The 19,242-nt window shown below is 38.0% G+C and overlaps 2 protein-coding genes and 1 long non-coding RNA gene across 7 annotated transcripts; 2 read left to right on the top strand and 1 right to left on the bottom strand.

Annotated features, from left to right (window-relative positions):
* The first annotated feature begins 6,880 nt into the window (after positions 1 to 6,880).
* Positions 6,881 to 7,678, top strand: LOC148923880 (uncharacterized). The gene is made up of 2 exons (XR_016132649.1): positions 6,881 to 7,360; positions 7,451 to 7,678. It is a non-coding gene; the product is annotated as an uncharacterized LOC148923880 (long non-coding RNA).
* Positions 7,679 to 7,943: 265 nt separating this feature from the next.
* On the bottom strand, positions 7,944 to 15,425 carry LOC148923879 (uncharacterized). 5 transcript variants are annotated; one of them, XR_016132647.1, is made up of 7 exons: positions 14,291 to 15,423; positions 13,624 to 13,894; positions 13,151 to 13,433; positions 11,569 to 11,850; positions 10,196 to 10,244; positions 10,029 to 10,084; positions 7,944 to 9,076 (listed from the first exon to the last, which is right to left on the bottom strand). XR_016132647.1 is itself a non-coding variant. In XM_089060743.1 (6 exons), exons 4-6 carry the CDS (start codon positions 11,727 to 11,729, stop codon positions 8,274 to 8,276), a joined length of 1,020 nt encoding a protein of 339 aa, XP_088916869.1. In that variant the 5' UTR covers positions 11,730 to 11,850; positions 13,151 to 13,433; positions 13,624 to 13,894; positions 14,291 to 15,393; the 3' UTR covers positions 7,944 to 8,273. The 5 variants fall into 5 exon arrangements, 1 of the variants encoding a protein (XP_088916869.1); XR_016132648.1 differs by having other exon boundaries at positions 10,029 to 10,081; XR_016132646.1 differs by having other exon boundaries at positions 10,029 to 10,081; positions 10,196 to 10,251; positions 14,291 to 15,422.
* Positions 15,426 to 17,511: 2,086 nt separating this feature from the next.
* On the top strand, positions 17,512 to 19,189 carry LOC125206074 (uncharacterized). The gene is made up of 2 exons (XM_048105369.2): positions 17,512 to 17,541; positions 17,643 to 19,189. The coding sequence occupies exon 2, from the start codon at positions 17,653 to 17,655 to the stop codon at positions 19,000 to 19,002; it is 1,350 nt and encodes a 449-aa protein (XP_047961326.2). The 5' UTR covers positions 17,512 to 17,541; positions 17,643 to 17,652; the 3' UTR covers positions 19,003 to 19,189.
* Positions 19,190 to 19,242: the final 53 nt, after the last annotated feature.

Here is a 19,242-nt window from a genome sequence, read left to right as displayed (position 1 = left end):
CCAAACTCAAACTCATTTTTGAGTATATATATCACCAAAAAGTAGTTTTACTCCATATTTAAAAATTTTCACTATTTTGGAGTATTTGTCTCACAAAAATTTTGCAGTACCAATTACACCAAACTTAAACTCATTTTTGAGTATACGTCACTCCAAAAAGTAGTTTTACTCCAACCGTTTACACCAAATTCAAAATTTAATTACCCCTTTTTTGAGTTTTTTGTCTCACAACCATATTTGGTGTTGTTTCACACAAAAACACCGAAAATGGATTTGAGTTTAGTGTATGGTTGGAAAAGATTTCTACACCAAAACTCATTTTTGGAGCATGGTCGGAGATGTTATTCCATTGAAAAAACCAAAAAAGGGTTTGGATTTGGTGTATGGTTGGAGAAATTATCTACACGGTGCAGAGGGTTCGGATGGGTGTGTTGGAATCTATGCCCGGTCAATCAACTTTGACCAATTATAATTTCAACGAGATATTTAATTTTATGAAATTAAATAATATAGTATCGATCTACGTTCGGAGTAGATGACCGTGGTATATTTATTTTCTCAAATCCGATTCCCGGTGAGTGAGAAATAATGGATTAAAGTTGTGCAAAATTGCAAACTTAATGAGCTATGAGAGAAGCTTAGGGAATAATTAAGAGAGTTAATTATCCCACATTGGAAGTTACAACCTTATTAAACTAGTATTTAATAAGAAGGATTATTACATGTAATAATTATAGTGGACTAAGATGGGTTGTAAGAGCCCACATGCGCGCACACGCGCGCGCCGCCCGCCCCGCCGCGAGCCTTGAGCCCGCGCCCTTGCTCTTGGCAATTGGTCTTTGGGCTGTTTTTTGGGCTTGGTGCTTGGGTTTGGGTTGTTCTTTGGGCTTGGTGCTTGGACCTAGTTGCGGGCTTGGCCCAAGTCTAGAGGGTCTAGTTCTTTTTAGACCAACACCGTTTCCACGTCAACGAGCCAAGCGGGATGCCACCTCGTCAGTATGACGCGATAAGCCAACGTGGCTGACACGTGATAGTCCACGTCGTGAACGAATCTAGAAGCTTCTAGACTCAGCCTCTCTAGCTCAGAGCGTGTAACGGCTCGTAATGCCCGAACGTTACAGCTCGTAACCGACGACCGTTACGGTCTGGCATTGATGACAGCCATCAAGGCTGTGTTGACCCCTACAGTGGACTGAGCCTATAAATAGGCTAGCCATTCTAGCATTCTTGTTGATATTAATCTAAGAGCTCACGAAGAAATCTTGAAGAACACACGCTGATCTACCGGAGTAAAGAGAGAGATCTATTATTGATGATGAAGAGTATTTGTTACCAATCTACAACCCCCTTTGATCTCATCTAATATGCTATATACAAAGCACATGACGAGTGAATGATGATTCAACTCGTCTGTTACAACCGAAGAAAGAAACTGCCTCTAACGGCTAGTTTTCTAACTAACAAACAAACTCCAAAGTATCCTCTGCATGCACCCTCATCACTAGCTTCCATGCACCCTACGATCATTGCTTATGCTCACCCATATGTCCAACAATCTCCACCTTGGGTGACATAGCAAAGATCAGAAATCCATCACATGTAAGCCTACAAGTCTGCAGCAGTATTGGAACTTTTCTTTGCTCAATGGTTTAGTGAGCATATCGGCTGGATTATGAGCTGTGTCAATCTTGACAATCTTAACCCGGCCGCTTTCAACTTCATCTCTTACAAAGTGTAGCCTGACATCTATATGTTTGCTGCGTTCATGGAACATCTGATGTCTAGCCAAGCATAAAGCTCCATTGTTGTCACAATGGACTGTCACTCCAGCTTGCTCAACTCCAAACTCAGAAATCAACCCCATGAGCCACTTGCTTTCCTTCACAGCTGATGTAAGGGCAATGTACTCGGCCTCTGTTGTTGATAGAGCTACCACATCTTGCAGATTCGACTTCCAACACACAGCTGAACCAAATAAGGTGAACACATATCCTGTTTGGGACCTTCTTGTATCAAGATTAGAAGCATAGTCTGAGTCACATAAACCAATCTACAAAATCCCAATCTACAAAGAGATCTACAAAATCCCAATCTAGCCAGACTTTCTCCAAACTTCAAGTACCACTGTCTGCTACTTTGTTTCAGACCATATATGCTTTTCTTTAGCAAACATACTTTCTGTTCTGAACCAGGGACTTCAAAGCCTTGAGGCCGTGCCATGTATATTGTCTCTTCCAAATCCCCATTTAAAAAGGCTGTCTTTACATCCAGCTGCTCCAACTCCCAATTCTTCTTAGCAGCCACTGCCAATAATACTCTTATAGAGTTGTGCTTCACAACTGGTGAGAAAACCTCGTTGAAATCTATCCCTTCCTCTTGGTTAAAACCTTTTGCCACCAGCCTTGCCTTGAATCTTATGGTTTGAGCCTGAGTTGACTCTATTTTCTTCTTGAAAACCCACTTGCATCCAATGACCTTTCTTGACTCATCTCTGTCAACCAAGATCCAAGTTTTGTTGCTGATCAGAGACTCTAGCTCTTCTTTCATAGCTTGAACCCACTGCTCTCTCTCTGGACTTCTCATAGCTTCTTCATAGGATATAGGTTCCAGCTCCTCAGCTATGTGTAAGGCATAAGAGAGCATGTGATAGTCAGAAAATCTTGCTGGAGGCTGCACATTTTGCCTCCTTGGTCTGTCTCTAGCCAAATGATAGCTTTATGGTGTTGATAACCCCTGCTCAGTATCAATCTCTGGCTGCTGAACCTCCTCAGTACCCACAGAACCTCCATCAGCCTCCACCTCAAAATGATTTTCCAACTGAGTCTCCACTGTCCTATCCTCTGAGCTGCTATCAGCTGCAGTTGCCTTGTCAAGGAGTGGCATCTCATCTTCCATAAAAACCACATCCCTACTCAGAACAATCCTTCCATTGTTAGGCTCAATGCACCAGAGCCTATAACCTTTAACTCCTTTGGGATAGCCAAGCATGATACATTTCTCAGCTCTAGCATTGAGCTTTCCTTATTTCTTGTGTGCATATACCTTACATCCAAAAGGTCTCAAGCTCATGTAATCAGACTTCCCTCCATACCATCTCTCACTGGAACATCACCACCTATCCCTGAGGATGGGCACTTGTTGATCAAATAGGCTGCAGTAGCAACAGCCTCACCCCAGAAATGCTTTTCAAGACCAGAGGAGGATAGCAAGCACCTTATCCTTTCCAACAATGTTCTATTCATACGCTCCGCTACTCCATTTTGTTGTGGGTTGGCAGGAACCGTCTTGTGCCTTTTGATACCTCTCTCGTGACAAAAACCATCAAACTCCTTTGAGAGATATTCAAGATCATTGTCTGTTCTAAGAATCTTTGGTGACTTCCCCTTCTCAGTTTGCATTTCATTACACCAAGTCTTGAAAGTACTAAAAGCATCAGACTTATCTTTCAGCACATACACCCAAACTTTCCTAGAGTAGTCATCTATAATAGACATATAGTACTTGCCACCACCCATGCTCTTCACTGGAGCAGGGCCCCAAAGGTCTGAATGAATATAATCAAGAGGAGCATCTGAGGTGTGCTTACCAGTAGGAAATGAGAGCTTCTTGGCCTTTCCTAGCAAGCAATCCTCACAAGGTTGGAGCATTTCATCTGGACTAGCATTAATGGCCCCTTTCTTGATGAGAGCCTTCAGTGATCCCTCAGCTGCATGACCTAATCTCAAGTGCCAGCTTCTGAGATCAGAGCTAATTGCAACATTAGCCTCTCCAGTTATCACAGTTGCTTGAAGATAGTAGAGGCTGCCCATTCTATGAGCAAGCATCTTCACCTTTGAGTCTTTACAAACTCTCATTTCCCCATTCTCTGATATGAACAAATAACCTTTCCTCTCAAGGGTTCCAAGGGAGATCAAATTCCTTTTAACATCTGGAATAAGTCTCACCTCAGAAAGAATCCTCACAGAGCCATCAAACATTCTCATCTTGATGCTACCAATTCCTTTGATGTTGCAAGAGACATTGTTGCCAAGTAAAACAGACCCATCACATCTTCTAAGATCTTGAAACCAATCTTCATTAGGGCACATGTGAAAGGAGCATCCGGAGTCCATAATCCAAGAAACTCCCTGCCTCCTATCCATGATATTCATCACCTCAGAGGGCTCATCACCATCACTACTGATAACATTGCTGCTGGGCTGACTCTCTGCAGCTTGCTTACGCTTCCACGCGAAGCAATCCCTCTTTAAATGTCCTGGTTTCTTACACCAGTGACAAGATCGAGTCTCTTTGGCTGCATTTGGATCAGGCTTCGGCTCATCAGACTTCTTTTTGAATCTCTTCTTAGTGAACTTCTTTATGTTGAGAGACTCAGCCTGAGGATCTGATCGCCTTGTCGCTCCCTACTGTAACTCCTTAGCCATTAAAGCGGCTTGAACTTCAGCCAAAGAGATCGGCTTATCACGCCCATAAAGGATCGCATCCCTCATTTGATCATAAGAACTTGGCAACGCGTTGAGGACTAGTATGGCTTTGTCCTCGTCGCTGATCTTGACATCTATCGCTTCAAGATCATCAATAGATTTGCTAAAATCTTCCATCTGCTCAATAATGGACTTATCCTCGGCAAAGCAATAAGAGTAGAGCCTCCTCTTCATGTAGAGTCGATTGGCCAAGGATTTGGCCAAATAAACTTCGTCAAGTTTATTCAAGATCGCAGCCGCGGTCTTCTCACCCTGCACTTAACTTAGCACCTTATCACCAAGGCACAAGATCACGGCGCTGTGAGCTTTCAGCTGCATTTCATCTAGTTTCGCCTGCGCCTTTTCATCAAGCGCGGCCGCCTTCCCCTTTTCCTCTGCTTCTGCCGTAGACAAAACCGCAGCCCTGCTGCACTAACACAGCTCTCATCTTCATCTTCCACAAGCCGTAGTCGTTCTTCCCGGTGAATTTCTCCGCCTCTAGACGTGCCGCCATCGCAGCAATGATCGATCAATGACTCTTTCCCACAGACGGCGCCAATTGTTGATATTAATCTAAGAGCTCACGAAGAAATCTTGAAGAACACACGCTAATCTACCGGAGTAAAGAGAGAGATCTATTATTGATGATGAAGAGTATTTGTTACCAATCTACAACCCCCTTTGATCTCATCTAATATGCTATATACAAAGCACATGACGAGTGAATGATGATTCAACTCGCCTGTTACAACCGAAGAAAGAAACTGCCTCTAACGGCTAGTTTTCTAACTAACAAACAAACTCCAAAGTATCCTCTGCATGCACCCTCATCACTAGCTTCCATGCACCCTACGATCATTGCTTATGCTCACCCATATGTCCAACAATTCTCAACACAGAAAACTAGAACCCACTCTGCATCATACACTCTCTCCTCCCTCTGCATTGTTTTTCTGTCGAAGCTCTGCCCTCTCCTTCATCCAGTTCGCCGGAGCTCTGTTGATAGCGGTGCTGCTTCACCAGAGACGCAGCTGTTTTATCTTTGGGGACGAAACGCCAATCCGAAGAGCACTACCGGGGCGTATCTCGTCTTGCGGAAAGGGGTCTCCTCGACTCGGCTATTTCCTTTTCAGTTTATTTGTTTCGAATCTTCTTTGTAATTTCGATTCAGTTATCTCTTTGTATTCCTTCTTGTAAGTCCAGAAACCAACAGGATGAACTCGCCGATCGCCTTAGGTCGTAATTCTGTGCTTTAGAATGTCTATGAGGTGACCTGCCTCGCGATTGATTTTTATATAAAAGCAAATTAAATGACTATCCATCGTGTTTTAATTAGGTATTAAAATTATTAATGTACATAAATATTCAGCGATTCAATACGGCAAATTTATGATCTTGTGAATTTAGACCAAATTTGGCTTAACTCACTTTAGTCTCAATGAATCGATTTCAATCCAACACCCAGTGAAAAAGTTAAATCAATGATTGTAAGATATACACTCTGATTTCAGTTTAAAGATAAAACCAAAATTCAATTACAGTATTGAAACTAATTAGTCCAGACACAATCTTGAAATATCTGACTTTTCTATTTATTGTTCTTAATTGGTGGGTCGCATGAATTTAATACTATCAAGAGTTTCATAAGATGTGATTCATTACAAATTATATGTATTTTATTTGAGACAAAAGATCGTGTGTACAGAAGGAGATTATGCATGCTACTCCCTCCGTCCAAAAAAAAAATGAGCATGATTACCATTTTTGGTTATCCAAAATAATAGACCATATTTATTTATTGAAAATTTTCAACAAATAATAACTCTACACATCATTCTACTAACACTACTTCTTACTTACTTTTTCTTCTTCTCTCTTACTTTTTTTCTCTTCTATCTTACTTTATTAATTTTACATTAAAACTCGTGTCAGCTCTATTTTTTTTGGACGAATGGAGTAATATACTACGGAGTAGTTTGATTATTCAAGAGATATAGTTAGTGAAAGAAAATTATTCAAGAGAGAGTTATGATAAAGAAAATAAAATATACTATAAAAAAATATCATCACACTCGTTGCAAGTACTTAATTTTATTTTTTATTGAGTAAATGCCAAAATTGGTCTTGAACATATGGTCATTTTACCTTTTTGGTTCTAAACTTTATCTTGTGGGATATTTGGTCCTGCACATATGACAATTTGATCATTTTGGTCCTCTGTCAAAAGTTCCGTTAAAAACTTAACGGTCAACAGATTTAATCCGATTTTGACCAAATTAATCTTTTAATCCTGATTTTTAATTCACTAATTATTCCCTAATTATTTTAACAAATATTCTTTTAAAATTAAAATTAAATAAATAATATAAAAAAACAAATAAGAATACAATCGGTTCTTTCTCTCTCAATCACTCAATTCTCTCAACACTTCAACACTAAAACGTCTCTCTCTCTCAACAATCCACTCAACCTCCGATCGGCAACGGCGACTCGGCTACGGCAAAACCTTGTCCTAGAGCTAACCTTGTTCTCCACTAACCCTATTTTCTTGGTGGAACGAAGAAACCCTAATCGAAGCAACGAAAAAACCCTGGATGGAGAAGGATAAAGAGAAGGAGAAGGAGAAGAGCGGGTGCGTATTTGACTCTAACTTCCGTTGCTACGGCAACCCTAACGACTGTCAGTGGAAGTTCGAGAAGAGGAAGAAGGATCTACACAGGCCCTAGCTCCTCCGGATGAAGACAATTCCGACCCTTCCACTCAAAATTTGCCTCCTCCGACTGGAAATCGACAGCTGCCACCACTCCCCTCTCAAAATCGACCTCGACCACAACCTACAACTCAAATTCCACCGCCTCCGAGACGTAATCCAGTGACCCTGACTGCCTATTATGCAGGTGAAACTTTTAATTAAATGTGCTTGGAAATGAATCTCCGTTTATATAGATTAGGGTTGGGCTATTTTGATTTTAAAGCATTTCATATAGATTAGGGCTGGGCTGCTTCGATTTGGGGGAACAATTGGATTTTGTTGAGGAAGGAAGAAGATGACAGATTAGAGGAAGAAAGAAGATGAAAGGCAAGTGGAATCGCGCCGGATGGTGAACTAAACCCTAGAATATTTAAATTATTTATTTAATTCTAATTTGAAAAGAATATTTGTTAAAATAATTAGGGAATAATTAGTGAATTAAAAATCAGGATTAAAAGACTAATTTGGTCAAAATCGGATTAAATTCGTTGACCGTTAAGTTTTTAACGAAACTTTTGACGGAGGACCAAAAAACCACAAGATAATGTTTAGGACCAAAAAGGTAAAATGATCATATGTTCAGTATCAATTTTGGCCTTTACTCTTTTTTATTTTTAGTAATTATCAAGGGTATTCAATGGGGACCCAGTGATTATTTCCCACACTGATTTGTATGTACAAAATAAGTGCAAAAATAGAGCCAAAATAGTACCAAAATAGTGCCAAAATAGTGCCAAAATAGGGCCAAAATAGTGCAAAAATACCTTAAATGTTGATTAAGTACAATAGCATACATAGAGACATTCCCAGATAAAGAGAAATATCAAACTGTAGCCCAAATTAACATTAAATCAAATTAAAGAAGAGCTAGTTTCGGCAATGTTAAACGTGGATAAGTAAGGAAATGTTTCTCCATATTTACCTAAAAACTCCAACAACGAATCTTGCGTCCTTTTCGTCCCCAGTATACTCCCAAGTCTCTACATCATCGCCATCCAACGCGCCTGGATCAGGATCTAGTTCATCCACCGGATCTAACGTCGCATGATTCACCACTTTCACCAGGTATCCTGATTCCGGGATTTTTGAGTCACACATCCAACAAGTGTCTGATTCAATGAGCATAGTTCTGTTTCATTCGACTTATTTATCCGAAAAAGAAGAGTTATATTGTTCACAAATTGTCTCCCCTCTTTCTCGCTATTTGTGATGGTGACACTCGCAAGTGAAGGGTGGCATTTTCTGAGCAAACACTGCACAAGTAACCAAACACAACAACATCGAAAGAGAGACTGTGCACGCATTCCTGTGTCTGTTAGTGCAGCGCATGGGTCCTCGTCATCAGATGAAGAAGACTCGTCAGATGATGAAGCCTCCTCATGCACAACAGCTGGTAGTTCTAGAAAGAGTTCCATCATGGCTCTACCGCTGCTGAATTTCACCATCACTTTCAAAAGTGAGGAACTGCAGATGCTGCGAGGACATGTGAAGTCCAACGAAATAGATCTCAGTTCCCTGAAGTTCCGAAGGAATGAGAAGAACCCCAACTCCTTAATCGGTGATGACTTGATGAATGCACTCATTTCTTCACTGGTGAAGCCGGTCACCTTAGGGATAAGCCCACAGATTTCATTAGCTGATTCAGTAGAGTGTGTAGTACTTGGAAGAGTCAAATGAACTGACTTCAACTCATAAATAGCCAAAGCAAAACGCTTCGAGACAAGGGAATATCCACACAAATGCTTTAGGTTTTCAAACCGGCTTAATATCAACGAGAGTAGTTCCTCTGGGATGCGAGCAAAGTGATCGACCCCATTTCCCTCTTCCATTTTCGCTTGTTTCATTTTTTTCAAATAGCGGCCTACAAAGTTAGATTTCAAGGTCAAAATCTCAACAATCTAACATGGCTTAAATACTTATCGAATATGATGTAAGGACTGAGGCAATAAAACAGTGACAGATTTCAACTGAAAAAACACATTAGACAGTGTGAATTGTGCATGAATTGTGCATGAATTGTGAACTAAGTTGGCCTTTTTGTGCAGACACGATTGCACGAACTATACAAGATAAAATCAGACATGATTACGACTAAGTTGGCTTAATTACAGTCAAATAAACTTCCAAAACCATAAATTAAGTTCAAGACACAGATAATCCTTGACTCAAATTAAAATAGCTGGATGAAAGCATGTCAAATCACTCAAGGCAATGAGGAAACAGAGGCAACTAAACTACTAGAAAAAGATACCCCATTTCCTTTTCCCATTTTCACTTGTTTCATTTTTTCAAATAACAGCCTAAAAGGACAGATGCAAGGTAAAAATAATAACAATCTAACATGGCTTAAATACACACCCAGTATGATTTAAGGACTGAGGCAATAATAAAGTGATAGATTTCAACCGAAAAAAACACAATAGACAACGCAAATCGTGCATGAATTGTGAACTAAGTTGGCCTTTTGTGAAGGCACGATAGCACGAATTATACAAAACAAACCAGACATGAATTCGGCTTCGTTACAGTCAAATAAACTTCCCAAACCATAAATTAAGTTAAAGACGCAGACAATCCTCGACACAAATCCATGATAGCAAGATCTAAACAAGACAATATCAAACATGAATACAGAGGAAGGAGATTATGTAAAGGCACAAAATGGATAACACAAAACATGAAAAGATAATATATAAAATAAAACGCATCATGACTTGCCAGATCTAACTAAGATACACATTAACAGTGTTAATTATGTTAGATCTATTATAACAGTCGAGTGCAATAAATTAATACTGAGAATTTAAAGAAACCTCTCGGTAAGAAGTGAACAAAATCTCCGAATCCAAGATTCCACGCTTGAATGCTTCTATCCAAAAGAAGAAACCATAAAATAGATGACCAGTTATTTCGATACGAAGATCAAACAAACTAATTGTAAGCGAAAGAAATGGAAAGAAAAACATGGGGAAATGTTTACCTCTTCTGTTGCTATGTAAATGCAATAGAAGCAGCGGCGGCGAAAAACCCTATATTCTGTAATAAAATTTGGAACGCTTAAGGCATATTTATATAAGAATCGAAGGTCGTATCTCGTGCTGTCTTCCATTAAAACATATTGCTTCATATATAGCTTGGCAATATACATTTACTCATTTTTGCCAATAAATTCAGCCAGTCAGCCTTTTCCACTAAAACAAGATTCTTTAACCAGGAATGACTAACTTTACTTTTTACAATAGTAGAATAATGGAGGCAGATATCACCATCTTTTATCAATCCAAAATGCTGATGAAATCGACCCTCCTTCAATATCAGACTCTAAAACTTAAATTAGCTGGCTGGATCTAATAAATAGAGAGATGTGAGAGAAAAAATGGGGGAAAAGACAAGGAATCAGAGAGAAAAATAAAATATAAAGATTTAAATAGTAAAAAAGTGATAAGAAAAAGAGTAAAATGGTGCAATTATAGTGCAAAAATCGTGCAAGAAAATAGTACGAAAATAGTGTGAAAGAAGCTCAGATGTTGATTAAGTCTTTGTACAAAGTACAAAATCATAAATACCAAACCATATTAACACAAAATCAAATCAGAGAAGAACTAGTTTAAGACTGCCAGCTTAGGGAGAAGTTCACGGATTTCATCAGCAGATTCAGTAGAGTGTGTAGTACTTGGAAGAGTCAAATGAACAGATTTCAATTCATGAATAGCCAAAGCAAAAGGCTTTGAGACAAGGGAGTATCCACACAGATGACTTAAGTTTTCAAACCGGCTTAATATCAAAGAAAGTAGTTGAGCAAAGTGATCGACCCTATTTCATATATAGCTTGACAATATGCATTTACTCATTTTTGCCAATTAATTCAGCCAGCCAGCCTTTTCCACTAAAACAAGATTCTTTAACTATGAACGACTACTTTACTTTTATAATAGTAGAATAGTAAAACAAAATGCTGATGAAATCGACCCTCCTTCAATATCAAACTCTAAAACTTAAATTAGCTGGATGGATCGAATAGATTTATTATTCGAAACATATCAGATCACTCAAACCAATGAGTAAATAGAGCCAAAACTAAAAGTGAACTAATAGAGCAAAACAGTGCAAAATAGTGCGAAAATTGTGGGAAAATAGTGCAAAAAGTACGACAGAGATATTATTATACAGACATGAAACATCCATTTGAAAATAGAATGCAACGTACAGAACCATAGATAGAAACATTCCCCAATGAAGATAAATATCAAACTTAGTCCCAAATTAACATTAAACTAAACGAGAGAAGAGTCAGTTTGATGTCGGCATAGTTAAACTTGGATCAGTAGTAAGGAAATGATTCTTTATATTTACCTACAAACTCCAACAACGGATCTCGCAAGTCCTTTTTGTCCCCAGTATACTCCCAAGGCACAAAAGCTGGTGGTTCTAGAAAGAGTTCCACCCTGGATCCACCGCTGCTGAATTTCACCCTCACTTTCCAAAGTGAGGAACTGCAGATGCTGCGAGGACATGAGAAGTCCAACGAAATAGATCTGAGTTCCCTGAAGTTCCGAAGGAATGACAAGAACCCCAACTCCTTAATCGGTGTGAATTGATGAATTCACTCATTTCTTCACTGGTAAAGCCTGCCAGCTTAGGGAGAAGTTCGCAGATTCAAATAGTACCAAAAAAATGGAAAATAGAGAGAGATGAGAGAAAAAATGGGGGAAAAGACAAGGAATCAGAGAGAAAAAAAATACAAAGATTCAAATAACAAAAATTGATAAGAAAAAGAGTAAAATGGTGCAAATATAGTGCAAAAATATTGCAAAAAAATAGTGCGAAAATACAGTGACAGATTTCAACTGAAAAAACACATTAGACAGTGTGAATTGTGCATAAATTGTGCATGAATTGTGAACTAAGTTGGCATTTTTGTGCAGATATGATTGCACGAACTATACAAGATAAAATCAGACATGAATTCGCATTAAGTTGGCTTTGTTACAGTCAAATAAACTTCCCAAACCATAAATTAAGTTCAAGACAAGACAATTCTTGACTCAACATCTTGTATCTAAACACGACAAACCAGACATTAATTCGACTATGTTGGCTCCGATTACAAGATCCTACACTTGCACGCTTTTATCCAAATGAAGAAACCATAAAATAAATGACCAGTTATTTCAATACGAAGATCAAACAAACTAATTGCAATGGAAAGAAATGGAAAGAAAAACACGGGGGAAATGTTAACCTCTTCTGCTGCTATGTAAATGGAATAGAAGCAGTGGCAGCAAAAAACCCTATATTCTGTAATAAAATTTGGAACGCTTAAGGTGTATTTATATAGGAAATGAAGGTCATATCTCGTATTGTCTTCCATTAAAACATGACTGCTTCATATATAGCTTGGCAATATTCATTTACTCATTTTTGCCAATTAATTCAGCCAGTCAGCCTTTCCCACTAAAACAAGATTCTTTAACCAGGAATGACTAACTTTACTTTTTACAATAGTAGAATAATGGAGGCAGATATCTCCATCTTTCATCAAACCAAAATCACTCTCCTTCAATATCCAACTCTAAAACTTAAATTAGCTGGATGGATCTAATGATTTAATATTCAAAGCATATCAGATCACTCAAAACAATGAGTAACTAAAAGTGAACTAATAAAGCAAAATGGTGCAAAATAGTGCGTAAATAGCGCGAAAATAGTGGGAAAGTAGTGCAAAAAGTACGACAGAGATATTATTATACAAACATGAAACATCCATTTGAAAATGGAATGCAATGTACAAAACCATAGATAGAAACATTCCCTGATGAAGATAAATATCAAACTTAGTCCCAAATTAACATTAAACTAAACGAGAGAAGAGTCAGTTTGATGTCAGCATAGTTAAACTTGGATCAGTAGTAAGGAAATGATTCTTTATATTTACCTACAAACTCCAACAACGGATCTCGCAAGTCCTTTTTGTCCCCAGTATACTCCCAAGGCACAAAAGCTGGTAATTCTAGAAAGAGTTCCACCATGGCTCCCCCACTGCTGAATTTCACCCTCACTTTCCAAAGTGAGGAACTGCAGATGCTGCGAGGACATGAGAAGTCCAACGAAATTGATCTGAGTTCCCTGAAGTTCTGAAGGAATGACAAGAACCCCAACTCCTTAATCGGTGATGACTTGATGAATTCACTCATTTCTTCACTGGTAAAGCCTGTCAGCTTAAATAACAAAAAGTGATAAGAAAAAGAGTAAAATGGTGCAAATATAGTGCAAAAAAATAGTACGAAAATAGTGCAAAAGTAGCTCATATGTTGATTAAGTCTTTGTTCAAAGTACAAAATCATAGAAACATTCACAGATGAAAAAAATATCAAACCAAATTAATATAAAATCAAATCAGAGAAGAACCAGTTTGACGTCTGCCAGCTTAGGGAGAAGTGCACAGATTTCATCTGCTGATTCAGTAGAGTGTGTAGTACTTGGAAGAGTCAAATGAACAGATTTCAATTCATAAATAGCCAAAGCAAAACGTTTCGAGACAAGGGAGTATCCACACGGATGCTTTAGGTTTTCAAACCGGCTTAATATCAACGAGAGTAGTTCCTCTGTGATGCGAGCAAAGTGATCGACCCCTTTTCCTTCTTCCATTTTCGCTTGTTTCATTTTTTCAAATAACGGTCTAAAAAATGATCGAAAAAGCACATTAGACAGCGTGAATTATGCAAAATTGTGCATGAGTTGTGAACTAAGTTGGCCTTTTTGTGCAGGCACGATTGCACGAACTATACAAGACAAATTAGACATGAATTCGACTAAGTTGGCTTCGTTACAGTCAAATAAACTTCCCAAACCATAAATTAAGTTCAAGACACAGACAATCCTCGACACGACATCATGATAGCAACATCTAAACAAGACAATATCAATCATGAATACAGAGGTAGGAGATTATGGAAAGGCGCAAAATGGATAACCAGAACATGAAAAGTTGATACACGACATCATGAATTGCCAGATCTAACTAATCTATTGTTACAGTCTGTGCAATAAATCAATACAGAGAATTCAAAGAAACCTCTCGGTAAGAAGTGAACAAAATCTCCGATTCCAAGCTTCTATCCAAACGAAGAAACCAAAAAATAGATGACCAGTTATTTCGATACGAAGATCAAACAAACTAATTGTAATGGAACGAAAAACATAGGGGGGGGGATGTTTACCTCTTCTGCTGCTATGTAAATGGAATAGAAGCAGTGGCAGCGAAAAACCCTAAATTCCTTATTTCAATTTGGAACGCACAAGGCTAGAATCGGAAAGTCATATCTCGTGTCGCCATCCATTAAAACGCGACTACTTCATATACAGCTTGGCAATATGCATTTACTCATTTTTGCCAATTAATTCAGCCAGCCTTTTCCGCTAAAACAAGATTCTTTAACCAGGAATGACAACTTTACTTTTTACAATGCTGATGAAATCAACCCTCCTTCAACATCAGACTCTAAAACTTAAAATAGCTGGATGGATCTAATAAATTTATTATTCAAAGCATATCAGATTACTCAAACCAATGAGTAAACAGAGCCAACCTTTCATTGAAACTAAACAACTAGAAACAGAGTTGTGAGTTTAAGGCTTAACTAAAGTACTTGTGAGTGGCAGATGAAGCTATTTTAAATCTGAATTGTAAATCTGAAGAACAACCGAGTGATAAGACAAGCTCTGATTCAGCTAGCAATGTAAACATAATCAATTTTATCAGGTAAAACTCAGATACACAGAAGAAATTAAAAGGAGCATACCTTCATCTCCAGCCAATTCATCTTCAATTCATTTGTTTTCGCCATCAAGCACAAACTGAATCAGTCAGCAAAATGAGAAATATGACCAATTTCATCAGCACAATTCTAGAAAAACAAAACCGTCTAATTTGTGAAATTGGAATTGGAATGCTAGCATTATAATTAAATCATTCCTAATCACATTTTACATTCACACTGCTGCTGAATTTCACTAAATTCCAGGGAAATAGATCTGAGTTCCTTGAAGTTCCGAAGGAATGAGAAGAACCCCAACTCCTCAATGAATACACTCTGTTTCTTCAGCTTCGGGAGAAGTTCACTAATTGCATCAGCTGATTCAGCTAATCTAATTACGCATCACTCTGTTTCGACTTTATTGAACCATTCAAGGTAAATTAAGTCCTAATTTGTTAAGCAATAATAATTTTAGTTTAGACGTTGATTTCATTCTTTAACAATTCATTCTCAATTACCTAGGTTTGGTTTGTAAAATTATAGATGGCACACTCGGTAAATGACATGAGATTTTATTTAATATTGATGTGAGAGAGCTTAATCTAAAAAAAAAAGAGATCCGACATATTTTATGATACAAACTAAAACAGAAAGTATAATATCTATCATGGAACGGATGAAGTATCTCATAATTAAATAGTATTGTACTCATTTCTTTTGGGAACAAGTTTTTAGATAGTTGTTAAATTCAAATGAAGAGAGTATAAAGTAAGAGTGTGAAAAAAAATAGAGAGAAAAAATAGATGAAATGATAAAGTAAAAGAAATGTCTTAACCTAAAATAGAATGTCCCACTTATAATGGAACGGAGGGAATACTGTATTATTATTCAGGAGATTAAATTTCACACCTTAGTTATAAATGGATAGTTACGTGATAATTAGTCATAGCAAACTCACTTGAACTAAAATAATCTCATAAGTTATGCCTGGATTACATCTTGGTGCTATTTTATCTAGAAAACTGAACGCTCAATAACAGATAGAATTAAAAATAAGGGGTATAACTATATCCCAAAACCATAAATAGCCTAGTGATAAAATGTTAATCTTTTAGAGTAAAGAATCTAAGTTCAATTCCTCTCTAGTGCGTTTTCCCTCTCTTTTTCGCTAATACTCCCTCCGTCCCCGATTAGAAGTCACATTTTGACCGGGCACGGGTTTTAAGAAATGTAAAGAAAAGTTGTTGAAAAAGTTAGTGGAATGTGGGACCTATTTTTTTTTATTGGTTTTATAATAAAATGTGAGTGAATTGAGTTAGTGGAATGTGGGACCTACTTACTATTTATGGTAGAAATGGAGTGTGACTCTTAATTGGGGACGGACCGAAATGGAAAAGTGTGACTTTTAATTGGGGACAAATGGAGTATTTCTTATATATTTTTATTTTAATTTGCCAAATGTTTTACTTTTGTTATACATTGTATATAATCATTTTTATTATTTATGGTTTCTAATTAATCTATAAAATACAATAATCTATTATATGTTCTCTCATTTGTTTTTTACATAATATTGTAAAACATATTTGAGATAATATAGAAAATATAAAGTATTTTCAATATTTAAAACTCTTTCTAAACTAAAATAAAAATATCTATTATACTCCATTCGTCCAAGATAAGCGAGTCATATTCCTTTTTGGGATGTCCCATTATAAGTGAAGCATTTTTCCTTTTTTAGCAAAAATGCATCTTTTTTACTTTATTCTCCACCTACTTTATTTTCTTTTTACTTCTCTACTTTTGCTCTCTCTCTCTCTCTCTTACTTTTTAGCAAAAAATGAAATTTAATTTTAAATTTTCAAATTGATAATTATTTATGGCTCCCCCAATCTGAAATTTCTGGATCCGCCACCGCGAACACCACCTATATATATACTCATATTAGCCAAGGATAACATTACTTGGTCATTAGCATTTACTACTAAGCATTACTTGATCATTAACATTTAGTAGTGATGAAAGCACTATGCATGTGTGTATGAATAGTTAGCTTGATTTACTGTTTTATTGAATCGATAGATGTGTGATTGAATTGTATATATCTTTTCGCTCTTTACATTATAGATTTGATCACCACGTTGAACAAATCAGCCAATATAAACACAATCGCATAACATACTAGATTAGAGTTGAATAATTATGAAAATATTAAACGGAGTGAATATTCAAAACTTCATATAGCTAGGTACCATAGAGTATATTCTTGTGTTGATACATTTAACAAAGTAAATTAGGGATAAAGTAATCCAATGAGAGCACGCATTAAATTCTAATGATGGGAAACCACCCAACCAAAGATTATGTTTTAAAACACAGGTTTACACCAAACATTATTGGAAATCCATCCAACCAAAAATAAAGCCTTAAAACATAGGTTTAAACTAAACCGCTAAATAGTAGTGAGTGTAGAAATGTCATATCCTAGACTTTTATCTATAAATGGACTGCATACATTTCTACAAGCACACACACTCGACGCAAATTAAGCTTTGGCATTTCTACTTTGGTAAGTGATCAACTCTACATTTTAGTAGTAGTATTATTTTATTTTTATTTGATTGTACATTACTCTCATAAAAATTGATGTATATGTTAATTTTGATGAAGTTGGAGAAACATGGCAATCCCCAACTTCATTGTGCTCCTCATCCCAGCTGGTGTTAGTAAGTCTTATTTATGCTGCCAGGCCGACGGTTACCTTGGTTACGGAGACGAAAGCGTGTTCAGCCCTCTCGTGAAGATCGCAGTCGAAAAATCAACAGTGAACAACAACTACGTTCACCTCCGATTTACTTACAACAACAAATATTGGCAAAAATCCAGAGACAACAACAACCTCGTCACGGCATCAAACCAGCCAGTGGAGGACACGACGGACCCGTTCTGCACACTCTTTGAGCCGAGCGTGACACCGGGTCATGTGAAGTTCACCCACGTCCAGACCGGCTTGCCCGTGCTGTACATCTACGTTCCCAGCAGTTTGTACATCGGCGGAAACTTTGGCACCGGGACATTTGGGATGACGGATGGGGATGCGTTGGTTAAGATGCCTAAGCATATAACCCTGAAAGGAGACAACGGGATGTACCTCAAAGCTATCGAAAGATATGGCGCGCGCCTACAGTTCGGATCCAACGATGCAACCGATAAATTATCGGCCCACACTGTGACACTGATGCCCGACGGACACGTGCGGCTACATTCGGATTATTTTGGCAAGTTCTGGTTAATGGCTGATTCTGATTCCGGTTTGGTATACGGCGATTTTAATGATGATCCGAATTTTTTTTATACCACTATCTTCCAGCCGATTAAAATCGACGACAACACCATAGCGCTTCGAAGCACGGTCAACAATGACTTTTGCATACGTTACTCAGACGCAAATGTGAGCGACTGTCTAGCTGCACGGGCCGACTACATCCGGACATCGTCGAGAATGCAAGTGCAGGAGCTGGTGATGCACAGGAAGATCTACAACGTGATTTATCGGATGGGGGACGCGAGGATATATGGCGAGACTCCTTTTTTGGCCGGCACTACTACCCTCACCAACAACAAGGATCAAGTGGATACCATGAGTGTGGAGATCACATATCAAGACCAGAAATCTTATACTTTTAGCCGCGGCTTTTCGCTGAAAGCAGGGGTGACCACCACCATCGAAACAGGGGTGCCCTTCGTAGCCGAGGGTAAGATTGAAGTTTCTTTTGAGATAAGCGGGTCGTTTCAGTGGGACACCACCACAACCACTACGACTAGTGTCACGGCTCAGGGCTCGGTTCCTGTGCCGGCAAACAGTACGGTTACAGTTCATTATGTTGGGACAAGGGGCACTTGCAATGTCCCTTACAGTTACACTCAACAAGATCAAAGCTCCACCACCGGTGAAATTACATATGAGGATCAGACTGATGGTATATATCAGGGAGTCAGTTATTACAACTTCGACTTTGTAGTCGAATAATCGATCTCAACATGGACGTCTACATCAACATCATCGATCACCTTTGCTTTTTCATCTTCGTTTTCAACTTCAGAGGTTAATTACTAACCTCCCATGTATCTTACGTGCTGTTCGTTTGATACTATGTTTATTGTAACCATCTTCCTTAATACTATCAATAAAGATCGATTCATCTCTTACTAAGTAATGATTTTCTTCTACTCGACTAGTATGTGAAACTATATATTACTCAATCCAACT

The sequence above is a fragment of the Salvia hispanica genome, chromosome 6 (genome assembly GCF_029641045.1).
Source record: "Salvia hispanica isolate PSC_SH4W2 chromosome 6, Shi_PSC_v1, whole genome shotgun sequence".
NCBI classification, from domain to species: Eukaryota; Viridiplantae; Streptophyta; class Magnoliopsida; order Lamiales; family Lamiaceae; genus Salvia; species Salvia hispanica.
This window is presented reverse-complemented; position numbering and strand designations above follow the sequence as displayed.

Bases quoted from the DNA above. Each gene is read 5' to 3' on its own strand.
- LOC148923879 (XM_089060743.1), bottom strand. From the start codon at position 11,729: ATGTCCTCGCAGCATCTGCAGTTCCTCACTTTGGAAAGTGAGGGTGAA. The intron at 10,085-11,568 runs GTAAATATAAAG...TCTTTTGGATAG, and splicing joins TCCGTTGTTGGAGTTTGTAG to AAGCATTCAAGCGTGGAATC. The intron at 9,077-10,028 runs GTTTCTTTAAAT...CTAACTTTGTAG, and splicing joins TGTTCACTTCTTACCGAGAG to GCCGCTATTTGAAAAAAATG.
- LOC125206074 (XM_048105369.2), top strand. From the start codon at position 17,653: ATGGCAATCCCCAACTTCATTGTGCTCCTCATCCCAGCTGGTGTTAGT.